The sequence below is a fragment of the Rhinopithecus roxellana genome, chromosome 6 (assembly GCF_007565055.1).
Source record: "Rhinopithecus roxellana isolate Shanxi Qingling chromosome 6, ASM756505v1, whole genome shotgun sequence".
Classification (NCBI taxonomy): Eukaryota; Metazoa; Chordata; class Mammalia; order Primates; family Cercopithecidae; genus Rhinopithecus; species Rhinopithecus roxellana.
Window position 1 is genome coordinate 49,571,178 of NC_044554.1, and position 23,608 is coordinate 49,594,785.

At 46.4% G+C, this 23,608-nt stretch overlaps 1 protein-coding gene across 1 annotated transcript in view; it reads right to left on the reverse strand.

The window, feature by feature from the left end:
* CLCN1 (chloride voltage-gated channel 1) overlaps nt 1-22,872 on the reverse strand; it is a 36,778-nt gene extending 13,906 nt beyond the window's left edge. The window contains exons 1-12 of the mRNA XM_030931985.1: nt 22,693-22,872; nt 19,171-19,291; nt 18,239-18,370; nt 17,564-17,692; nt 17,209-17,342; nt 15,672-15,749; nt 14,564-14,642; nt 7,702-7,827; nt 7,315-7,399; nt 6,979-7,080; nt 6,133-6,217; nt 5,719-5,868 (exon numbers count right to left, since the gene is read on the reverse strand). Of these exons, the coding sequence (XP_030787845.1) occupies nt 5,719-5,868; nt 6,133-6,217; nt 6,979-7,080; nt 7,315-7,399; nt 7,702-7,827; nt 14,564-14,642; nt 15,672-15,749; nt 17,209-17,342; nt 17,564-17,692; nt 18,239-18,370; nt 19,171-19,291; nt 22,693-22,872 (1,401 nt within the window). The remainder of the gene's footprint in view (nt 1-5,718; nt 5,869-6,132; nt 6,218-6,978; nt 7,081-7,314; nt 7,400-7,701; nt 7,828-14,563; nt 14,643-15,671; nt 15,750-17,208; nt 17,343-17,563; nt 17,693-18,238; nt 18,371-19,170; nt 19,292-22,692) is intronic.
* Between the last annotated feature and the right edge of the window lie 736 nt (nt 22,873-23,608).

Genomic DNA, 23,608 nt, shown 5'->3' on the forward strand with positions numbered 1-23,608 from the left:
TTGACCAAGCTGGTCTTGAACTCCTGACCTCAGGCAATCTGCCTGCCTCTGCCTCCCAAAGTGCTGGGATTACAGGTGTGAGTCACTGCGCCCGGCCGAGGAGCTCCAGTTCTAAGTGTCAGACATTTAAAGTCTGAGTGACTTATCTGGTCATTCATAGAACCATCTATATGGTGAAACTCACAGTAGAACCCGGAGAGAAGACTTACTTGCCTGAGCCACTTGCTTTAATCATCAGATCACCTTAAACAAGGATCAAAATTTAGATCTGTCCTGGCTATATACTGGAAGGGTAAATTGAGAAAGCTTGATAAGTCAGCCAATGTAAAGGAAAAAAAATCTCTAACGCCAACTTTGTAAGCTAGAACTCCAATAGAAATTGAGACAATTTTACAAAAAGCAATATGTACATTTTGAGGCAAAGAGTACAAAAGAATTGGCTGGGCGCGGTGTCTCACACCTGTAATCCCAGCACTTTGGGAGGCCGAGGTGGGTAGATCACAAAGTCAGGAGCTCGAGACCATTCTGGCTAACACGGCGAAACCCAGTCTCTACTAAAAATACGAAAAAAAAAAAAAATTAGCCGGGCGTGGTGGCGGGCACCTGCAGTCCCAGCTACTCGGGAGACTGAGGCAGGGGAATGGCATGAACCCAGGAGGCGGGGCTTGCAATGAGCTGAGATCTTGCCACTGTACTCCAGCCTGGGTGATGAGTGAGACTCTGTCTCAACAAAAAAAAAAAAAGAGTACAAAAGAATTGAGAAATAGAATGGAAAAAAGGCTAGTTGTTGAACTTTTTAAGTATCTGTAAAAGAAATAAAAGTATGAGACGTAATATGTAAGCAAAGCAACAAGTTTATATAGCCCTTCCAAAATAAGTAAACCAATTTCAGAAAACGATCTCAAACTTGTTAGGTATAAGAGGGCAGCTAAAGTTCAGACAAACTGCCAAGGTGAAAGTATTCACAATTTTAGAGCTGTGCGCAATTGCACTGTAAGCTAATGAGAAATATATTTCTTAATTTTCAGAACCTTAGAAAGAAAGAACTTCCCCCATCCAGGGCTGACCTCAGGAAGCAGCGACAAAGACTCAGAGAAAGTCTCGTCCCAGAAGCTCTGAGATGAGGCAAAACACACACTCCTTCATGTCAGAATATGACTATTCAAAACAGTTGAGAACTATAAAAATAAATGGGCAAAATGAAGAGAATAGACACTGAGAATCCCCTGAGGACAGAGGGTACATCATGTCCTTTCTGCCTTCTCTCCGCACTGGCGCACAGTGCTCAGTAAATGTAGGAAGGATGTAGCTAGGTGAGTAGGTAGAAAGGAAGGAAGGAAAGAACAAAGATGGGCTGAACAAATAGTATTCATGCAAAGGAGGAAAAGCTTCTCAGAGCTAATATTTGCTAAAACACTAAAGAGTAATGCTCATCCAAGGGAACCTGTTTTAAAATGCAGATGACCAGACCCCACTGGAAGCTACCACATCAGATTGTCTGCAGATAGGGCTATAGGCACTTGTAATTTAAGCTTCTTAGGTGATTCTGACATTTAACAGTTGGATACCCCTTGAACTATCCTGTACCATCTCTTTGAAATAAGTACATAAGAGCCATAAGAGATTTTTGTAGGCTCAGGTTAATCTGAAAGCTCTAGCAATTCATATAACAGGTGACCAATAGGTCTGTTTCAGAGGATGTACTTTAGATTATCCTCCAAGATACGTGTAAGAACAGTATTAAGATCAGAGGACATTGAAGTTATTAACTCCTGTAGTAAGGATGTTGACGCATGAGATTAGCAAACTTTTTTAGCTATTGGCACGTGAAAGAAAAGATCCAGAAGTAATGTGAAACACAAATAACTCCCAAGACGTTCTTCTTTCTTTCTCTTTCTTTTCTTTTTTCTCTTCTCTTCTTTTCTTTCTCTCTCCTTCCTTCCTTCCTTCCTTCCTTCCTTCCTTCCTTCCTTCCTTCCTTCCTTCCTTCCTTCCTTTCCTCCTTCCCTCCTTCCCTCCTTCCTTCCTTCTTTCCTTCCTTTTTCCTTCTTCTTTTTTTTTTTTTTTTTTTTGACAGAGTCTTACTCTCTCACCCAGGCTGGAGTGCAATGGTGTGTCAGCTCACTGCCACCTCTGACTCCTGCATTCAAGCAATTCTCCTGCTTCAGCCTCCCAAGTAGCTGGGATTACAGGCACCTGCCACCACACCCAGGCAATTTTTGTATTTTTAGTAGAGACGGGGTTTTGCCATGTTGGCCAGGCTGGTCTCAAACTCCTGACCTCAGGTGATCTGCCTGCCTCGACCTCCCAAAGTGCTGGGATTACATCAGCTTTTTTTTTTTTTTTTTTTTTTTTTTTTTTCTTCTTCCAGATCTAGACCTACAGAACTCCCAACATCTGAAATACTGAACTCCAGGGAACTGGAATACTGGAAACCCATTATTTGGACCCTTCATTAGAAGGAGTGAAATGAAGGATTCACCTCGGGAGAATGAAATGAAAGGAGTGAAAAAAAATTCTACAGAGCCTCAGGCTGTGCAGAGAACCTAGTGATACTAGGTAACAATGTTAGACTTACTAAAAGCGAACTGATGATTTGGAATGGTATTCATACTCATTGTAAAAGCTCTTCTCTTGGTGTATAATGTAATGACGCTTTCCATGTCATGAGATTGAGGAATATGGAAGTTCCCGGGCAAGTTGGCGGGCGCCTGTAGTCCCAGCTACTAGGGAGGCTTAAGCAGGAGAATGGCATGAACCCAGGAGACTGAAGCAGGAGAATGGTGTGAATCCGGGAGGCGGAGCTTGCAGTGAGCCGGGATCGCGCCACTGCCCTCCAACCTGGGAGACAGAGCAAGACTCCATCTCAAAAAAAAAAAAAACCCAGCTGAATTGAGAATATTACCTGCCTGTACAGATGCTGCCAGAAGACCACATAGACTACATTTCAAATTAGACACTGGAAAAACTGTTTCAGTCATGTTTATATTTTAATTTAGCTACGTATCCTACCTAGCTAAAAAATAAGAGTATGGTTATTGTGTTCAATGACAGTGAAAATGCTGGGAAGTGGTGATAACCAGGGAATATCATAGATTTGTAGCAGTGAATGGTTTTATGCTTATAAGTATTATTATAATACTTTATATTATTATTATATTAATAGCATATATTATATTATAGGCCGGCTGCAAATTGTTGGGCTTGAAATATAGTCTAGGAAGTATACGTTTCTTTTCCTGATACATGTATGATGTAACATTATCAAGGATATAATCTAGTGAGAAATTAATAAAAGTGGCATACAGTTGAGTCCTCTATATCATCTAAGTAGATTTCTCCCAATAAGCTTGAATTTGTGAAGTGGAATCCAGACACATACTTAGGAATCTGGGGAGCTGGGATGAGGTTTAGGGGAAATGTTGAAAAATATACAGTATTTTGTTTCTACAGAACTTTTCAAAATCTTGATCTTTTAAAGGTACATATGATGCCAATATTGCCATATAGCTCAGTCTAGAGAAATCTCAGAAAAATACAGTTATAATCATTGGACTACCATCCAATTCTGAGATCCACCAACATTTGTACTTGGTTACTGTAGGTGGGTTTGTGTATTCAACAACTAATTATAGGAGGTTGGGATTTATAAAGTAGAGAAGATGAACTCTATAATGAAAGTCTAAAAATCAAATCCCTAACAAGACACTGATAATTTCTTTTATGATAAAAAAGGAAAATCTTTTGAAGAAAGACATTTTAAAGGGATTAAATTAATAAAGTGGATGTGCAAAATATGAATGCTATAGACCCAACTAAACCATCTAAAGTGGAATGGGGAAGATCATTTGCAAATGCAGTTTCTAGAAACCCTGGGAATATGTTATAGAGTTGAAATCCGGTGTTTCAAATATCTGCCGTCTCTAGTCATAACATCACTGGAAAGTACATTAAATAAACAGCAAAAAATAGAAGAACATTTCAAAATATTTTGAATTTTTTTTCTGTTGCAGGCATAAGATTAGCTAAAGGTTAATGATGAAATATTATGTACTTGGCACATAGTAAAGGCTTAATAACATTTATTGAACAAATGAATACACGAACTCACTGTAGCTATTGCAATATAAATATAACTTACTGACTCATATCCTGGGAAAACATAGATTTATAAAAGGTATCATAAATAAGTTAATAGCAGGGTATTCAAAAGCTTGAAAGTTCAGTATGGACAGACTTATAAATGAGAACTCTAATATACAGAGGAAAGTGTTGTGGTATTTAGGCAAGACATACTATTAGTAAAAAGATAATCACCACAAAAGAAAAAAAAGGCAATCAACTTTTTTTTTTTTTTTTTTTCTTGAGACGGAGTCTTGCCCTTGTCACCCAGGCTGGAGTGCAATGGCACAATCTTGGTTCACTGCAACCTCCACCTCCCGGGTTCAAGCAATTCTCCTGCCTCAGCCTCATAACTAACTGGGATTCCAGGCGTGCGCCACAACACCTGGCTAATTTTGTATTTTTAGTAGAGACAGGGTTTCACCACGTTGGTCAGGCTGGTCTCGAACTCCTGACCTCAGATGATCCACCTGTCTCGGCCTCCCAAAAGTGCTGGGATTACAGGCGTGAGCCACTGCGCCCGGCAAGCAATCAGCAATTGTAATAGATGTCACAACCAGGGGTAGAAATAAAAATATCTTATTACAAGGCAGTAATTGAGAAGTCTATAAATACATAATCCTTGATGGGCAGATATGAAAAAAAAAGTGATGTAAAAGAGATCATCTTTTATTGCCCAGTTGAAGCCAGAAGAATATGGTTTGGGAATGGCAAAATCCTCACAGCTTCATCACCTAAATAGAGAATAATAACATTTATAAAAATTATGTGTAGTCACTAATACAATTAATGTAAATATTTTATCCCTTTTGAAGCTCCACAAAAGAGATTATCGACAAGCCTGGGGAAAAAAGATGCTCAAATCACCTAAAAATGGATCATCAGATACATGGAGAATGAAGTAATTATCTAATAAGTGGGGGGATTTGCTTAATTAATCCAAGGCTTTTACAGTTATTTGTAATGCTTAACTCTATCTTGTACTTTTTTACTTGGCTATTGTGATGGCTTAGTAATTTAACAAGAAGAACAATTAGAAGGGTTAGATAACTATGCCAAACAACACTGAGTTGACGTGAATAGAGCAATTAACTCAGATACTCGTTTACTTCTACAGCAACTTACTACTCTATAATTTTTTTTTTTTTTTTTTTTTTTTTGAGACAGAATCATGCTCTGTCACCCAGGCTGGAGTGCAATAGCACAATGTCGGCTCACTGCAACCTCCACTTCCCGGGTTCAAACGATTCTCCTGCGTCAGTCTCCCGAGTAGCTGGGATTACAGGTGTGTGCCACCATGCCCAGCTATTTTTTTTTTTTTGAATTTTTGGTAGAGATGGGGCTTCACTATGTTGGCTGGGTTGGTTTTGAACTCCTGGCATCAAGTGATCCGCCTGCCTCAGCCTGCCAAAGTAGTGGGATTACAGGCGTAAGCCACCATGTCTGGCCAACTCTATGGTTTTCAAATGACTTATTTTTAGGTTGGATGAAGACCAAATGAAGTTCTACCCCTTCCTACCCTATGCAAACCCTGGATTCCTAGATGGAAAACAGATAGAGCTAAGTTTAGGGTGTTGCTAGTGTCAGGAGCAGTACCTTCATGACGAAGAAGAGAAAGATGATGATGACAACGTTGACGCGGGGGTGAATCCACACAGCTGACTGGCCCAGGCTCTCAGGATCACCTGCATGTTTCACCCATGTATTGTTGTCAAACAAAGTACTGATGGCTTCACGGGGCATCAGCTGGGAGAGGAAGAAGCAGAAGGGGTGGGTTCTCCAGGGATCTCCTGTGCTTCCTTTTTTAGAGAACTTATTCCCTAGCCTCATTATTCAAGGGTCTCTTTTGCCCTTTTCTCAGGGAGAATCTCAAAAGTCTATCCTTGCACAAAACTACTTATACTCTGAAGCCTGAGGGATGTCTGTGCTGTTTCCTCTTTCCCATGCGGCCCCAGTAACCTAGTCATGTGCTCAGTGACCCGATCCCACCTCAGCTCCCCAAGAGCTGACCTCTCCGGCCATGAATTGACCCATTCCTGGTGGGAAGGTGAATGAGGCAATGACAAAGGTAACAATCCCAGGATACAGCAGGCGGCTGAAAAAGAAACAGAGTTAACCCCCACAATTCAGCCAACTCACAGTAAATACCATACTGAACGTCGGCAAGCTGAAGCTTCCTGTCCTCCACTGTAGTCTCGTTTATTCAACCGAAATTCTCTTCACACACACAAAAAATTTGAGGCTGAGTGTGGTGGCTCATACCTGTAATCCCAGCACTTTGGGAGGCCAAGGTGGGCAGATTACCTGAGGTCACAAGTTCAAGACCAACCTAGCCAACATGGTGAAACCCCGTCTCTATTAAAAATACAAAAATTAACCAGGCGCGGTGGCACATGCCTGTAATCCCAGCACTTTGGGAGGCCAAGGAGGGTAGATCACCTGAGGTCACAAGTTCGAGACCAGCCTGGCCAACATGGTGAAATCCCATCTCTACTAAAAATACAAAAATTACCTGGGTGTGTTGGCCCACGCCTGTAATCCCAACTACTCAGGAGGCTGAGGCATGAGAATCGTTTGAACCCAGGAGGCAGAGGTTACAGTGAGCTGAGATCGCACCACTGCACTCCAGCCTGGGTGATGGAGTGAGACTCTGTCTCAAAAAACAAAAATAAAACAAAAATCATCTTTAAATGGGAGACCACACAATTCACCCCCTAACCACAGTATCAGGGCTTCCTTATATTTTAATGCAAGCCACCCAGAGGCATTTAATACCTTTCCCAAAGATAAAAAGGGAGGAACTCTTGGAGAAACCAGAAAGTAAATGGGTAGGGCAAAAGAAGGGCAGTGACTCACTGCTTAGCAAGAAACTGGCTGAGGGCCTTATGATTTCGGACACCGAGCATGACTTGGCGATGCAGATACACAAATACAGCTCCCAGGAGCCCACAGCAAATCCTGAGGGTGTAATTTATAGAGTTGGAATCTTACAGACATGAAATCCTCATCTCTTGGACATGACTACTGCAGGGAAACAAATAGCAGGCTTCCGTCTTTCCTATCGGCCCACATCCCCCCAGCAATGTACTCTATCTGTGCCAACCCCACCTTCTTTCTGGCTTGGGTCCCTTCCAATCTACAGCCTCACCCCACACCCTGCTCACCACACACAGAGCAGGTAACCCCACTGACCCGATGGCAGCAAAAGCTGGTAGTTCCTTCAGGTCAAAGGGGAAATCCATTCGGAAATTGGTTCTGAACAGAGCGGTGATGGTGACTGTAGGATGGAAAGGCCAGGATTATGGTGGGAGCTATGTAGAAACCCAACAGGGAAACAGAGGTGGGCAGTTTTCAGGATTAATTCCTTCCTTCCTCCAATCCCAGTTTCTCCTCTTGAATGTATTTTCCCTTTTTCTACGCACACCCCTCCATGGATATACTCTCCCACTCCATGACCTGTGTCTTTGTCATGATCCCGCCCATTAATCCTTTTCTGAACTGCCCCACAGAGTTTGCCTCTGCACCTCATTCCCAGTCTTTCTATTTCACACAGCCTCCACCCCAGGCCTGCTTGGTTACCAGCATCCTTGTTCCACACTGCCAGCACTCGGAACACGAAGGCGCTGAACGTGGCTGCAAAGAATCCTCGCCAGTAGTTCCGAACAGCAAAGTAGGTGGAGGTGACCTCGATGCTAAATAGCACTCCTGCAGGGGCACAGAAGTGTGATTGGGGGCAGACAGCAGTGAAAGGGCTCCCCCACACTCCCCGCTCCTTGGACCTAAGGAGCTTTTGCTGAAACATGAATCTGGGAGGAAGCAGTAGTGGAAAGTAATGATCTCTTGGATTCCCATGCTCAAAACTACACAACTGATCAGGCTAGGAGTTTTTTATTTTTATTTTTATTTCAGACAAGGGATGGGTTCAACAAGACATAGAGAAGGTTGAAAATGAATGGGCCTTCAACTTCCAAAACATGAGGATCAAGTGTCCATGACCTCTGCATCCCTTAGAATGTAGGGTTGAATGGGGTTCACAACTGTCAGATATCCACAGGGACTAAAAGGTGGTTGAAAAAAATCTGCAGAAAAGTTAAAAGAGAGAAAGTTCCAGAGCAGGTCCTCAGTAGAGTTGCCAAGCAGAGCTCAGGATTTACAGGGATGCTCCTTAACACCCTCCTCTGGACTTTCCTACCGCTCTACATATACCATGTACCCTGGGGCAACCTTATAAGGAAGACAGAACAAAAATAGAAGGGGACTTTGCAGGAGCTGACAATTCTCGATAGTTCAAGAAAAGAAGGTAGAGGAGTCATACAAATAATAATAATAATAATAATAATAATAATAATAATAATAAACTAATACTAGGCCGGGCGCAGTGGCTTATGTCTGTAATCCCAGCACTTTGGGAGGCCGAGGCGGGCAGATCACCTGAGGTCGGGAGTTCGAGACCAGCCTGACCCACATGGAGAAACTCCATCTCTACTAAAAATACAAAATTAGCAGGTTGTGGTGGCGCATGCCTGTAATTCCAGCTACTCGGGAAGGCTAAGGCAGGAGAATCGCTTGAACCCGGGAGGCGGAGGTTGCGGTGAGCCGAGATGGCGCCATTCCACTCCAGCCTGGGCAACAAGAGCAAAACTCTGTCTCAAAACAAACAAACAAACAAAAACAAAAACGACAACCAAAAAAACGAATACTAAAAACCTGACTTAAAAGGACCAACGCAAGGGGAAAAACCAAGAGCCTAGAAGAAGATAAAAACAATCATGCTTAAGAAAAGTGGGTGAGGCAAAAGGAAAGCTAAGTAGTAGTTCTAAGTAGTACTGTTTCTGAGCGTAGGTGCTGGAGCAGAAATTGAGGGGGTAGATCTACAGAAAAAGAACAAGGGTTGGTAGAGACAAAGTAAGGAATGCGAGTGAGGGCATAAAAAGCAACACTCAAGAAAGGCAAAGAAAAAAAATCTTTCAGCATATTAAGAATAAGGGGGGTGGACTTTAATCTGATGCAAAGTAAAAATTGATGACAAAATTATCTAAAACCTGGCTAAGCCTCATCTTTATCAAAAACGAGGAAAAAGAACCAGGGAAATGCAACCATGCACATAATTGGATGAATGGAGATGAGGCTTGACCTCAGGAAACCTTGAACTAGGCCAGTTTGTCGCCTTTCTCTCCATGAGTGAACGCCCTCTTCAGGCAGCATCTCACATCCTAGTAATTTTCTTCTCCCTGTGCTATACTCAAAAGTCACATCTCTTGAATCCCCCAGACCACCACCTTCTCTTCTATAGGTGACAGTCGACTAGTTACATCAGGTCATTTGCTCCAATGGGAGGGTGGCCTAATGGTTACATCAGGTCATTTGCACCAGGGGGAGGGTGGCCTAATGGTTACTCCCGAATACAGCAGCTGCTGCAGTTTGGCAGAGGATTTCCAGTGGTCAGTCCCAACTCCCCTTCCCTGGGAAGCCATCCTCAATCCTCCTCTTCAGGTCAAAACCATCTGTCCTTCAGCCTGCGCTCTCAGAATTTTGGGTTACTATAGCACTACCACTTTCAGATCCAGATATTTGTTTACATTTCTGAGATCCCCTAGGATTGAAAATTCCTTGGAGGCCGGGTGCGGTGGCTCACGCCTGTAATCTCAGCACTTTGGGAGTCCGAGGCGGGTAAATCATGAAGTCAGGAGTTCGAGACCAGCCTGGCCAACATGGTGAAACCCCATCTCTACTAGAAATACAAAAATTAGTCAGGTGCGGTGGCAGGCGCCTATAATCCCAGCTACTTGGGAGGCTGAGGCAGAATAATTGCTTGAACCCGGGAGCCGTAGGTTGTAGTGAGCCATGATCGCGCCACTATACCCCAGCCTGGGTGACAGAGCAAGACTCCGTATTGAAAAAAAAAGAAAAGAAAATTCCTTGGAAACCAGCACCTAGTATGGTGTCTGGTGCATAATCAAGGCTGAATGTCTATTCTAGGGATGAGCAGGGGAGGAGAGGAAAGGACAGGATGAGGATAAAAGAGAGCAGAAGTGAACAGAATTTCAGGAAACAGAGCAAGGCAATGGACAATGTGGGGCAGACAGAGCTCCGTCAATCACCCCTTCTGCCCTGCTCTTCACATCACATCAGGTAAGCAGCTACCTCTGGGGCCTAAAAGGAGGATTTGACACAGCAGGAATCAGGTAGAGTGTCTCTCTCCTTTTCTATACCAGTAACAAAAGCAGTCAGCTTTGATTTGCCTGGGTGTAAACTATCCAACTGATGAATATTTTACAACAAGTTTTTTGAAATCCTGGGCTAGGTTTTCTTTCCCATGACGTGGTTCTGGGACACTTTCCCTAGCAGTCTGTCACTGTATGCTCTGGAATGAGAGCTAATTTTAATATTAGCCTGAGCCAAACATAAAATGTGCAGTTAAAAGGAAACAAAGCATTAAAAACAAAAACAGCTTTTGGAAACTCTCTGCTCAGGTTCTGGAACATTGCTCTCTTCTCCCACCCTGGATTCCCTCTCTACCTTCTCTGCTGCTCCTGCGCCTCTGCCCAACCCCAGCCTTTGTCCTTGGTCTCCTACTCCTCCTATTCACAAACACACTTTCTCTCTCAATTTCATGTATGCTCGTGCCATCACCTACACCTATATGCTGCTGATTAGCAAAGCTATGTTCCTGAGCTTCAGACTCGTCAACCCTGCTGCAAAAATGGTATCACCTAGATATGTCACAGGAACATCAAACTGAACACACTCAAAGTGAAATGTATCAGCTAGCTCCTCCCACCAGATCTGTTTCACTTCCCATATACCCAATCTGGTTACTAACACCACTATCCACCCAATCGCCCTTGTAGGAAAGCTGGGTGTTAGCCTAGATCCCTCCTCTCTTTTACCCCACACAAAATTAATCACCAAGATGCCAGGCACAGTGGCCCATGCCTGTAACCCCAGCACTTTGGGAGGCCGAGGTGGGTGGATCACTTGAGGCCGGGAGTTTGAGACCAGCCTGGCCGACATGGAAAAACCCCGCTTCTACTAAAAAAAAAAATACAAAAATTAGCCAGGCATAGTGGCATGCGCATGTAGTCCCAGCTACTGGGAGGCTGAGGTGGGAGAATTGCTTGAACTCAGGAGACACAAGTTGCAGTGAGCCAAGATTGCACCACTGCATTCCAGCCTGGGCCAGAGAGCAAGACCCTCTCTCAAAAAGAAAAAATAAAATTAATCACCAGGTTGTATCAATTTTACTTTCTGTCATTCTTCTCTTTCTCTTCTGCCTCTGTCCAATGCAGTCTCTTATTACACAGCATCAGGACTATGACAATCATCTTCTTGTTAATCTTGGATTAATCCTGTTAATCCTCAGGCCGATTTTGTCCTGCACACATCTGACAAAGGGATCGGGTGGACACTCAAAGCTGGCCATGTCACTTCCTTGTGCACAAGTCTTTCATGGCTTTAATTCACCCATGACAGCATTTCCCAAAGTCAGGTCTGTGAGATACTACAAATTCCACGAGACAGGGTTCTGTGGGAAATGCTGCATTAGAGCCACATTTTGGATATTCCCAATGCATGTCACCATATCAAATGTTCTGGCAACTTTTTCTTTTCCTTTTCTTTTTTTCTTTTGAGATGGAGTCTCACTCTGTTGCCTAGGCTGGAGTACAGTGGTGCAATCTCAGCTCACTACAACCTCTGCCTCCCAGGTTCAAGCAATTATTCTGCCTTGGCTTCCCGAGTAGCAGAGACTACAGGTACCTGCCACCACGCCCAGCTAATTTTTGTATTATTAATAGAGGTGGGGTTTCACCATATTGGCCAGGCTGTTCTTGAACTCCTGACCTTGTGATTCGCCCACCTCGGCCTCCCAAAGTGCTGGCATTACGGGCATGAGCCACAGTGCCTGGCCACTGATAACTTTTCTAGTTTCAAAAAGAACTGTCTCTCTAACCAAGCACTTTCCAACTGATTTATAGAACCATTTTTACACATTAGATCTACAAAACCATGAAACACATTTATGCAAATCCTAGTCTAGAGAATAAATTCCATCTTCTTATACATAGCCATGAGGGTCTCCATAATTCAGTCCCCCTTTACTTGTCCAGACTCATTTGCTATTATTCCTTCCTCTGTATCCCCTGGTAATACGCAGCTACTACCCCCATCTTGACTTTGCAATGCTGGTTCCTCTGTCCAGAATACCCTGCCCCCACCATCCTCCTTGTCAGTCCTACTTATTATTCAAGCCTCATATCAAACACCACCTCTTTTGTGACACTTCATGGGCTCTCATAGGCAGGTTAGCCTAAGGTTCCCACTGCACTTTGCCCCAGCTGCCATTGGGCCACTTTTTCGAGTGGGCTATGACAATAGGTTTGCCTGCCTGCCTAGCCTCTCAACCAGGAGCACCCTGAGTGTGCAAGATCCAGCACAGGGCCTGGCACAGAATGGGAGCAAGATGCTTGTCATTCTAGCAGAATGCTGAATTCTATTTATTTCATTAGTGTAAGAAATTAAGAGCTGACTCCATAATGAATACATCATTTCGATACTAATTTTCCTTTCAGAATTATTCGGTATTCATTTTAAAAAATCAAGTAATGGGCCAGGCACGGTGGCTCACACCTGTAATCCCAGCACTTTGGGAGGCCAAGCTGGGTGGGTCACTTGAGGTCAGGAGTTTGAGAGCAGCCTAGCCAACATGGTGAAACCCCGTCTCTACTAAAAATACAAAAAATTAGCCGGGTGTGATGGTGCGGGCCTGTAATCCTAGCTACTGCGGAGACTGAAGCATGAGAATTGCTTGAACCTCGGAGGCAGAGCTTGCAGTGAGCCAGGCTGGAGTACAGTGGCACCATCCTGGCTCACTGCAAGCTCAGCTTGCTCTCTTTAGAGCAAGACTCCATCTAAACAACAAACAAACAACAACCCAAAAAAACTAGGAATGCCACCTGCAAATACCTTTGTCATTTACAAACAGCCTAAACATAGCACCTTAATTTTTAAGTTCTTAACAATTTCTTGTGTCAACAACAATGCTTTATCTGTGAATTTTTTCTTCCCTTTTCTACCACAATGGTTTCAGAACTGTTGCCTGTAACTTCTCTATGATCTTTACCTCTCCCATACTTGACACAGGTCCAAGAAGAACCTTTCTGATTCTTCTCAGAAATTCCAATGTTATGAGGAAAATGCAAATTCTCTTCACATTAAGAGAATCTGGCTGATTGAAACGAAACAACAAGAGTCTCCCAGTCTAAAAATATTCTTCAGACCGCCTGGATTTGAAAGGCTAAAGAGTAAATAAAGGTGAAAGTGGGTACAAATGTAAGTGTGAACAGTTAACATGTGCAAAAATCCAAATACACTATCCTCCACTGACAAGGATTAGTGATTTTAATGAGTAGAGCTGAGGACAGAAATGTAAACAGGATGCTAGCTGGTATGCTTGCTAACTTGGGCTCCTAAGTCTGTGCTTTGCCACAGTGTTTGCGTAAGTTAGATCATGCATTTGCATTAACTTTAAACTCTTCTCCATTTATCATTCCTGCGCCAAGTCATTTTAGTTCCCTGGAAGACTCTATGAAAAGATTGCTTAACATTTCCATAACTGAAAAGAAATCTCTAACAGTGGGTCTTTTAAGAAGCAAATGCCCTTCCTGCAATTTTGTTTCTTCACATATCTACTTAGTGTCCTTTTTATCATCAATGAATCCAATGAATGACCTGTATAATTCTGCCCTGCTAATCTAGCTATAATTGATTTTGATGAGTCAATACACAGATACGACTGCTTTCTCCGACTACATTCATTTGTTAATCATCCATGATAAGGAAAATAATCTGAGAAATCACTATTTGCCTTATACTTGGAGAAAGAGCTAAACTTAACTTTAAATTGCTATCAAGGGACATTTATCCTTTGAAACTCTCCTAACTATTCCTCACTAAAAGCTTACCATTAATCTAAATAAGGTCTACCTGAATTCCCATGCAATTAGTAAAGCACAACAAAATGGAGGTCTTTCCCTTGAAGGAGGAAGTTCATAGAGTTCCCCGTTAGAGATGTCATCAGCATAGGGCAAAAACATCCAACAATACAAACAGGTTTTAAAATAATTAAGGGAGCCACGGAGACTGCCTTGGCTTTAATTCCCAGCTTGGACCTTACTAACAGAATGAACTTGCTCAAGTCACTCTCCCTCTCTGTAATTCAGTTCTCTCCTCTTCCTCCTCTGGAATATCAGTTTCATATGGCTTTGGCCAGGAGTAAAAGTAAGTGCTTAGAACAGTTGCCTGGCACATAGCAAACGCTTACTAAAAGTCAGCTATTCTTGTAAATAACCTGGTAATACCAGCACTTATGGATACTGATTGAAACTGTTTTGGGAGTCAGGCCAGGCAAGATGATTGATGGGGGAGGGGGCCAATCACTTGCCTCCAAGTGGTGTCCCAAAACAACAGCCGACTCCCACAGCACAGCCCACCGTCAGGATATCAGAGTAGTAGTATGGCTGCTACTAGGGGAGAGACAGACAGAAAGACAGGTGGAAGAGAGGGAGGTGGGCAGGCAGAGGACAGGAAAACAAGCAGGGATGGGGAATAAGGCAGAATGAGAGGCCTAAGTCACAAGGAGTCCTTGTGGTCCCATGTCCCCTATGATTCCCAGGCCAAGAGAAACTCAGTGAGTTTCGCAAAAAGGAATTAACCTCATAGCACAGCACCAAAATGAAATAGAAAGTAGAAAATGAAATAAAAGTTAGGCAAATATATGCCAGGCATGTAAATCAACAAATGATAAGCAGAAAAGAGACAGCAAGAACTCCAGAAAGCAGTACTAATAAATCCTGCACCAAACAGCAAGCAGCCTCAAAAGAATACACAGCCCTTTGGTGAAAAAATACAGGTATCTGGATCCTAGGGGCTGTGATCCACAGTCATTCTCTGGATGCCCACTCCAAAGCTTGTGGCAGCCACCCAAAACCCCCTTCTAAGTCTTGCTTAGGCAATCGGGATAGGGAGGAAGTGCAACTTGCCTCCAACACGGGCTGCAAAGCAGCATCCCACGCCCACCGCACAGGCCGACACCAGGAGGTCAAGCTGCCCAGGCACGGTCTGCAACAGAGAAGCACGCGGGACAAGGGGGTGGAGGGGTGGGGCAGGTGGGGCGTATGTAAGAGGTGGGGTGAGGGATTGGGAGCTACAAGGGAAGGGAGAGCACAAGAGGGAAACATGGAGGGAAACTGACACAGAGGGGGTGGTATGGACTAGCAGGGAGCGCATGGGAGCAGACCACAGGCCAGACCTCCATGTGGGGGCACAGGTCAAAGAGGGATGGGCATTCAGAGGACAGGCACAGGCTAAACAGAGGCATTATGTGGCTAGGGTAGGCAGACAGGGGGACGAGGAAGGGAGCGTGGATTAGTGCGATGCTCCTTCAGCACCACAGCCAGCCCAGAGCAGAGGCAGCTCTCCCAACACCCTGGACACACAACCAGACTCCTTCTACCACCTGGCCCCTGCTCATTTCATTGTCTCAACCTTACCTCATATACCCCACAGAACACAGACATGAACTTGCTGAGGACAGCAGCACAGATGCTGGCAATGTGGACGAAGGGGCCCTGGGGGAGGGGGAGCAAGGGGGCAGAGGTCAGAGGCCAGATGGAGGCTCTGCAGCACTCACTGGACTAATAATCCTTACTCCAGGCACTGTGCCAGGGGCTGGAAATACAGGAGTTACACTGAGGTCCCGTCCTCACGAGGCCTCATCCCAGGGAGGAGGAAGAGGAGAAACCAGTGTGTTTCTCCTCTCCAGAGAGCAAGGGTGGCGGAGGGTGGGAGGGCACGTGTTTAGAGGAAAGAACCTGAGGGGCCTCCCTCAAGTAGAGCTTTGAATGATAGGCGGGAGGGATCCACGCAGATGTCAGGCGGAAGAATGTTCCAGGCTGGGAAAACAGCACACAGGGGCCCTGAGGGGCCCAGGGCAGAGTGACTGAGGGATAGATAGGAAACCTGTGAGCCAAACACAGGCAAGCAGGGGCAGAGGCCTGGAGAGAGGAGCAGCCGGAGTTCACGGTCTCGAAGGCCATGTAAGAAGCTCCGATTAGGCCAGGATGTGGTGGTGCATACCTGTAATCCCAGCACTTTGCAAGGCCAAGGCGGGCGGTCACCTGAGGTCAGGAGTTCGAGACCAGCCTGACCAATATGGTGAAACCCTATCTCTACTAAAAATACAAAAATTAGCCAGACGTGGTGGTATGTGCCTGTAGTCCCAGCTACTCGGGAGGCTGAGGCGGGAGAATCGCTTGAACCTGGGAGGTGGAGGTTGCAGTGAGCCGAGATCGTACCACTGCATTTCAGCTTGGGCAAGCGAGCTAGACACTGTCTCAACAACAACAACAAAAAAACTTTCAATTTTATTTTAAGAGGCATGGAAAACCTGAAGAAGTTTTTGACCAGGGGTCAGATGAGGCTGATCCCATTTTTAAAAGATGCCTCTGGCTGCTGGGTGGAATATGGCAGTAGGGGCAAAGGTGCACACCAGCAGAGAACGGAAGGAGGCTGCACCCTACTGAGCAATCTTGAAAATAGCACAGCCTCGTTCTCAGTCCTGGTTTTCTCAGATTCAAGCAAAGGAATTGGTCTGGATGATCTCTAAGACAGTGTTCTCAACCAGGGGAGATTTTGTCCCCCAGGGTCCATATGGCAATGTCTGAGGACATGCTGGTGTCACAACTGGGGGATGCTGCTGGGCATCTAGGAAGGGTCAGAGGCCAGCAGTGCTGCCAAGTCCCTTCCACTGCACAGAACAGCCTCCCCACGGCATAGAGTTTTCCAGCCCCAAGCGTCAGGGGTGTCCAGGCTGAGAGCCTGCTCCAAGCTCCCCAGGCTGTGCGGTTTTTGTCATTGGACCCCAGGTGGAGGACCTTCCAAAGCATTTCCCCTTCCTAGTGTCCCCTGGCCCTGGCCTTGGTCCTGTCCCTCTGATCCTCTTCCACTCCCAGAGCTCCCTCTAGAGTTGGTGCCACCCTGGCTCCTGAGGGCCCTTCCCAGCTCTTGCTTCTGTCATGCCAGGCCTACCTCTTTCCCCACAGGAATGCCACTGCCCAGGCCTGCAGTCAGGGCGACAACCTTGGCCACAAAGGCTTTTATCGTGAGGTATTCCTTCAGGACAACCCCACGAAGTATTGTCTTCATTTCAGGGATTCCAGAGCCTAAAAGCATTGAAAGATTATGTGCAGAGTCAAGGTGGAGGTTAAAAGGGAGATGAATGTCCAGAATATGGGAATGGGAATTGGAGAGGGCTGAAGAGGCAGTGGTGGGGAGAGTGGGGCCAGGCAGCACAGGACTGTGGGTGGGGCTGGATGATGGGGGAGACAGACAGGGCCCCTCTCAGGCCATCCAGCTCAGGCTGAGTCTGGTGGCAAGTTCTCACCAACAGCCTGGGGAGAGATGAGGTGGCAGAAGAGGGCGCTGAAGAGGATGAGGACGAGTGGGAAGGTGACCCAGACCAGGAACTGCAGAGGAAGGCTGGGCCGCATCTGCGCGTAGGACCACTTGTAGGCTGCGGAGACACATGCCTGGGGTTAGGCAGCACGTGGCTGAGCAGCTGTGTCCACAGTACCAGGAAGTGTACCCGGCGTGTTCTCAGGCCACGCTCCTTCTGTGTGCCCCTCCCAAGATGATGCTGCTCTCATTTGACACATGGGAAGCCTGAGTTATGGGAGGTGACGTGGCCTGTTCCAGTTGGTAGTTGGTGGCTGTGTCACGAATCCCACTGGAGTACCGGGGCTGGAGGACTGGGTGTGACCAACCACCCGGTGTGCCCAGAACCAAGGGCTTCCTGGGATTCAGGATGTTCAGTGCTGAAACTGGGAAAGTCCCTGGGAAACTGGGGCAAGTTGGTTACCCTGTTAGAGGGGCATCCACTGCTTGGGTGGCAGTGAGTGGAGGGGCGTAAGAAGGGGAGCAGGGCTAGGTCTGGTCTTTTCTGGGCCTAGAGTCCCACCTGATCCCTCTCTGTGCAACATTCGCTTCCCATAACACACCCTGCTTACCCTAGGTAGAAACTCCAGAAACAGCTGTGGGCAAAGGTCCAGGTTAAACCTACCCTGAAGGCTTTTGGCACTGACGTAGTCCATGCTCCAGCTGACCAGAGCCATCAGCAGTCCTAGAAGCACCAGAAAGATCCAGTCTTCCCCTAACTTTCTTCTCACCACCTGTCCCAGGCGGCGGACACAATCTAGGAAGAGATGAGGGGGGGAAAATATATATATATATATATATATATATATATATATAGAGAGAGAGAGAGAGAGAGAGAGAGAGAGAGAGAGAGAGAGAGAGAGAGAGAGAGAGAGAGAGAACAGCTAACCAGTCACTACTTTGGGTGCTAGACCCAAGATGGGAGGGGAAGCTTTGGGTCCTCAGGGTCCATACAGTTTACGCACTGAGTTTCTCATTACCCCTCTGCTGATCGCTGCTCTGGCCCCGGCAAAAGGCACCAAAGTCCAATTCCCCATGAATACTTGAATTCCTTTCTAAAACTCATTTCTTGAAGTTGTGGGAGGAATAACAGGGAATAGGCAAAGTGCAAAGGAGGTGGAGAGAGGTGCGTTTTCCTTAATACTTAGAGGGGCCAAGCATGGTGGCTCACACCTCTAATCCCAGGACTTTGGGAGGCTAAGGCGGGAGGATTGCTTGATGCCAGGAGTTCAAGACCAGCCTCAGCATCTCAACAAAAAAAGTTTTAAAATTACCTGGGCATGGTGGCATGTGCCTATAGTTTTAGTTACTGGAGAGGCTGAGGCAGGAGGATCACTTGAGCCCAGGAGTTCTAGGCTGCAGTTAGCTATGGTCACTCCACTGCACTTCAGTCTGAATGACAGAGTGAGACCCTGTCTCTTAAAAAAAAAAAAAAAAAAGAGTAGAGTTTTTGTAGCAGGGAAAAGAGTACGTATGTGCAATGGGATGCCCAAGTTATTCTCCTAATCCCTATACCTCTTTCTACTCCAGATTTATTTATTCCTCAGTCCCCATCACCTTGACATTTAGAATAGTGATCCTCATCCTTGCTGTCCACGGTAGAACTGGAGCCCGTCTTCTTGGGCATCCCTATGTCCCGCTCCCTGTCTGAGAATTGTTCTTTGTGATGGCCATAAATCTAGACAGAGAGAGAATGATCAGTGTCTGCCTTGTTGAAGAGTAAAAAAAAATAATAGACAGAGGGCAGCAGACAGACTCACAGAAGAAAAGAGCAACAGCTTTTTTGAATTCTGGGAGTTGACTGCAGGCAGGGTGACTTTGTGGTCATCCCTGCCCTCTACTCTCAACCCTCCATTTCCACATTTCCCACCCTTTCCCTTGTCCATTCATCCTACCTTCTCTCCACCCATTCTCCAACCTGTACTCACCTTGATCCAAGGTAACCTTTATCAAGGAGGCCAGTTTCTGCTTTGAAGCAGAGGTACAGGACTGTGCTGAACCTGGCAGCCCATATCATTCAGGTGTTTTGTGTCACTGTGCTCTCTGTATGTCCCACAATTTCCCCAGACCACCTGCATTAACTTTCCTCCTAATATGAACGGCGAGAACAGACTGGGCTATCAGGGCAGTCTTGGTTGCACTTTGCCTTGGTGTGTCTAGCCTTACCTGAGATGCCTCAGGTCCTCTATCAAGCTTCAAGCCCATCTACCTCATCTCCCAGCGCTTGTATGCATACACAGGAACTAGCTTGAAAAGGCAGGTCAATCTACTTCTTCCTACAGCCAGATAATTAGACCCCCACCTGCCCTACATGTGAAGGGGGCAGAGCAGCTCCCTCAGATCTGGTGGCCCTCCACTGCCATCCCCAGGCAAAGCATGTGTGTCTGTGTGGGGTATGGAACAGCTCAAACTGCTTTTAGCCTGCCCCACTCCCACTACACTAACCGTCCTCTGGGGCCAGGGTCAGTCCAGGCCATGTTGCTGGATTCTGGGAGAGCCTGAGTAGAAGAGATCTGATTTCACAATATGAGCAGCATTTTACGCCACAGTCCTGAACAGGCACACACATGAATTACCCTGCTCATGGCTGTTTGTCTTCTGGGTTAGTGACCGAGGAAGGCAGTGTTTCCTTCCAAACCCTACCTGGGACCCAGAGAGAGAAGATACTTCCCAGTGGAAGTCAGACAGCTGAGGCTGTCTCAGCTCCTCGAGGCCCCAGGCCGGTGGAGACGAGGAAGGCGGTTGCTTCATATCATCACACCTGCGCTGAGAAAACACTTCAAGGGCCAGATCTGTTCTAGCTGGTCCCATGCTAACCACCACACCAGGGCAGGGCGAGGGGAGGGCAAGGGAGAAGTCAAAACTCAAGTCTACAAGTGATACAATGTCTGGGATTTGTTAAAAAGTATTCCACCGTGTAAGCCAGGCTCGGTGGCTCACGCCTATAATCCCAGCACTTTAGGAGCCTGAGGCGGGCAGGTCACCTGAGGTCAGGAGTTCGAGATCAGCCTGACCAACATGGAGAAACCCCGTCTCTACTAAAAATACAAAAATTAGCCAGGCGTGGTGGCGCATGCCTGTAATCCCAGCTACTCGGGAGGCGGAGGCAGGAGAATCGCTTGAACCCGGGAGGCGGAGGTTGCGGTGAGCTGAGATCGCGCCATTGCAACTCCAGCCTGGGCAACAAGAGCGAAACTCCGCCTCAGAGAAAACAACAACAACAACAACAAAAAGTATTCCACGGTGTGTAGAGGGGTGAGGGTGGGGAAGGGGAGAATAGATGGAACAATAGTGACAAAATATTGATAACTGGGGGGGGTGGTTCTTGGGGCTTCACTGTACCATTTTGTTTTTGTGTAAGTCTGAATTTTCCATAATAAAAATTAAACAAAGAAACACTAATCCAAACTCTTGTTTGCTTTTGAGACCTGTAGAAAACAGCTCAATTTTACTCCCCAAACTAACCATAGCTTCCCAACACGAGGCTTCATGCTCACCTGGCCAGTCTCCTCACTGTCACCAGGAAGTGCCATAATGGCACTGTTACTCAAGTTGTCATCCCACCCAGATATGACCACGTACATCAGTGAGAGCACAGGGCCAGGGGGAGGGGTCTTCCCCCTACTGATCCCAAATGGTGTTCAAAGGCCTAGTCAGACCCCACTATCTCCAGGAAACCTTCCCAACGCTCGATACCAGCCTACACTGGCCTGTATGTCCCTGTTCCCTACTGGGTCCCTGGTGCTGCCTTTGCAAATACTCCTGGGGGTTGGTCAGGGACTGAAAGCAGATCCTTTTGACCCCCAATGTTGAGATTCCCTGCACAGCTCATGCCTCAGCTTCCCAGCTGTAAACCTAAAGGAACTATAGGCTCCCTATTTAAAAAAAATTAATTAATTAAAAAAAAGTATTTTAAGTTATGACCAGACGGGGCACAGTGGCTCACAGCTGTAATTCCAGCACTTTGGGAGGCCAAGGCGAGTGAATTACCTGAGGTCAGGAGTTCGAGACCAGCCTGGCCAGCATGGCAAAAACCTGTCTCTACTAAAAGTACAAAAATTTGCCAGGCATGTTGGCGGGTACCTGTAATCCCAGCTACTCAGGAGGCTGAGGAAAGAGAGTTGCTTGAACCCAGGAGGCAGAGGTTGCAGTGAGCCCAGATAGCACCACTGCACTCCAGCCTGGGAGACAGAGTGATACTCCATCTCAAAAAAAAAAAGAGAAAGTTCGGGCCAACTGTCCGCTGGACAAATTCTATCCTCTGTTGTTCTCTGCATTCTTTGGAGGGAGAGGCACACTTACTTATTAGCCATGACCTATCTTTTTCCATGACAATTTCACAACCTTTCCTTTAGTTGTGCCCATCCCCATTCCCTCTTTCCTTGGTGGTCATATCCCACCAATCCCACAGCAGGAGGCTGCTCATCCCTAGACACTCCTAATTAGTCTGCATGCTTCTGTTGCTGGGATCACATCTCTGCACTTTTCCAGGTGCCTAACACTTAATAGGTTTTCACTTGATCATCTTGCCACCTAAAAGCTTGATTACATCTCTGCTCATTTTGACGTTGGTAGATATTTGATCACTGTTATGCAATTCAGTCTGTTTTCTACACTTGCCCAATTCCTTTCTTCTGCCTTTCACAGAAAGATTCATGTGTTTGTGTATTCTGCAGAGGGTCACAGAGGCAGAAATCTGGCAGTGTCTGCCTGGGGGTGAGGGTGTAGGAGACAGCTCCCAGCACACTGCAGTGTGGGCTCCTACGCAATCCACTCCACGTAGGTTATGTAAGCACGAGCTATTCGTGCATGTGAGGTTCTGCTGTTTCCCCATAAGATTTGGGTTCTCTGTTGGTAAAGGTTGTATGAAAGTGCATGCATATCTCTCTAAGTGCATATTTAGGTGAGCCCAGACTTTGAAAGATTTTCATATTTTGAACATATTACCATGTACTTGTTTTTTAAGTTAAAAAAATGTGACACTGCTCCCTCTTTTCACCCAATTCCTAATTTTCACCAGTCCCTGGCACCACTGTCTCCCCTCATCCATGGCTCCCCTCTCCCCTTATAGCACTTTACCTGTGTGGGGTGGACGTTGTGGCGGGGGCCTGCATCCTTCCGGAGCCTGTGCTGGAGACCCCCGTTCTCAGAGGGCAGTCCGTAGCTGGTGCAGTGTTCAAAGGGCATATACTGGTACTGGGGGTCACTCCCCCACCAGCTTTGTTCACCCCCACGCTGCTGTGACCGGGATTGCTCCATGTTCCCTCCCCCCGAGCCCCGGCCAGGCCTTGGCCTGCTTGCCCCTGTCCTTCCCCCAGTGTAGCTCCTTAAGCCTCTGCTCTTGCTGTCCCCAAGGCGTCTGGGGCAGCATGCCCACCTCCAGCTATTTATAGCCCCCTCTCCGTCACATGATCCCCCACTGCCACATCTGATCTGCTTGGGGTCGAAGCAGGTGTGAGTGCAGTGTGGGGGTGGGGGTTGGGATGAGGACCTGAGGGACAGCCCCACAGGGAATTCCCTCTGCTGAGCCAGTGGCATTGTCCCCCTCCTTAGTCACCAGTAGTAGGCTTCCATCTCCATATCACTGGTCCCTCTATAAATATCACCTGGACCTGGATGAGAAACTGCTGAGTATGCTCTCAAACCTATGTGTAGAGCCAGATCTGCATGGAAGCCCTCCAGCTGTCCATCTCTCTTCTTCAGGATTCGGAAGGTGAGGGGTGGGTGCTGGATAAAGATGAAGTGACTCGAAGATCTGGAAACACTGGAGCGTTAACTCACCTGGGAGAGTAACTGGCGCCTCTCTGCCACCTCTCCTGGCTGGCTTGTTCCCAACTCTCTGTCCGCCCAGGGTTCTGTCTGGCCAGCTCTGCCAGCCCATCCCATGTCCAGCGTTCTTCTCCAGCTCTTTGCCCTCCTGTCTGCCAGAGGCTGCTAATAACAGCTTGGGGGCATCCCCTGATCCCATCCTTATCACCCGCTGGGTGTGGAACGC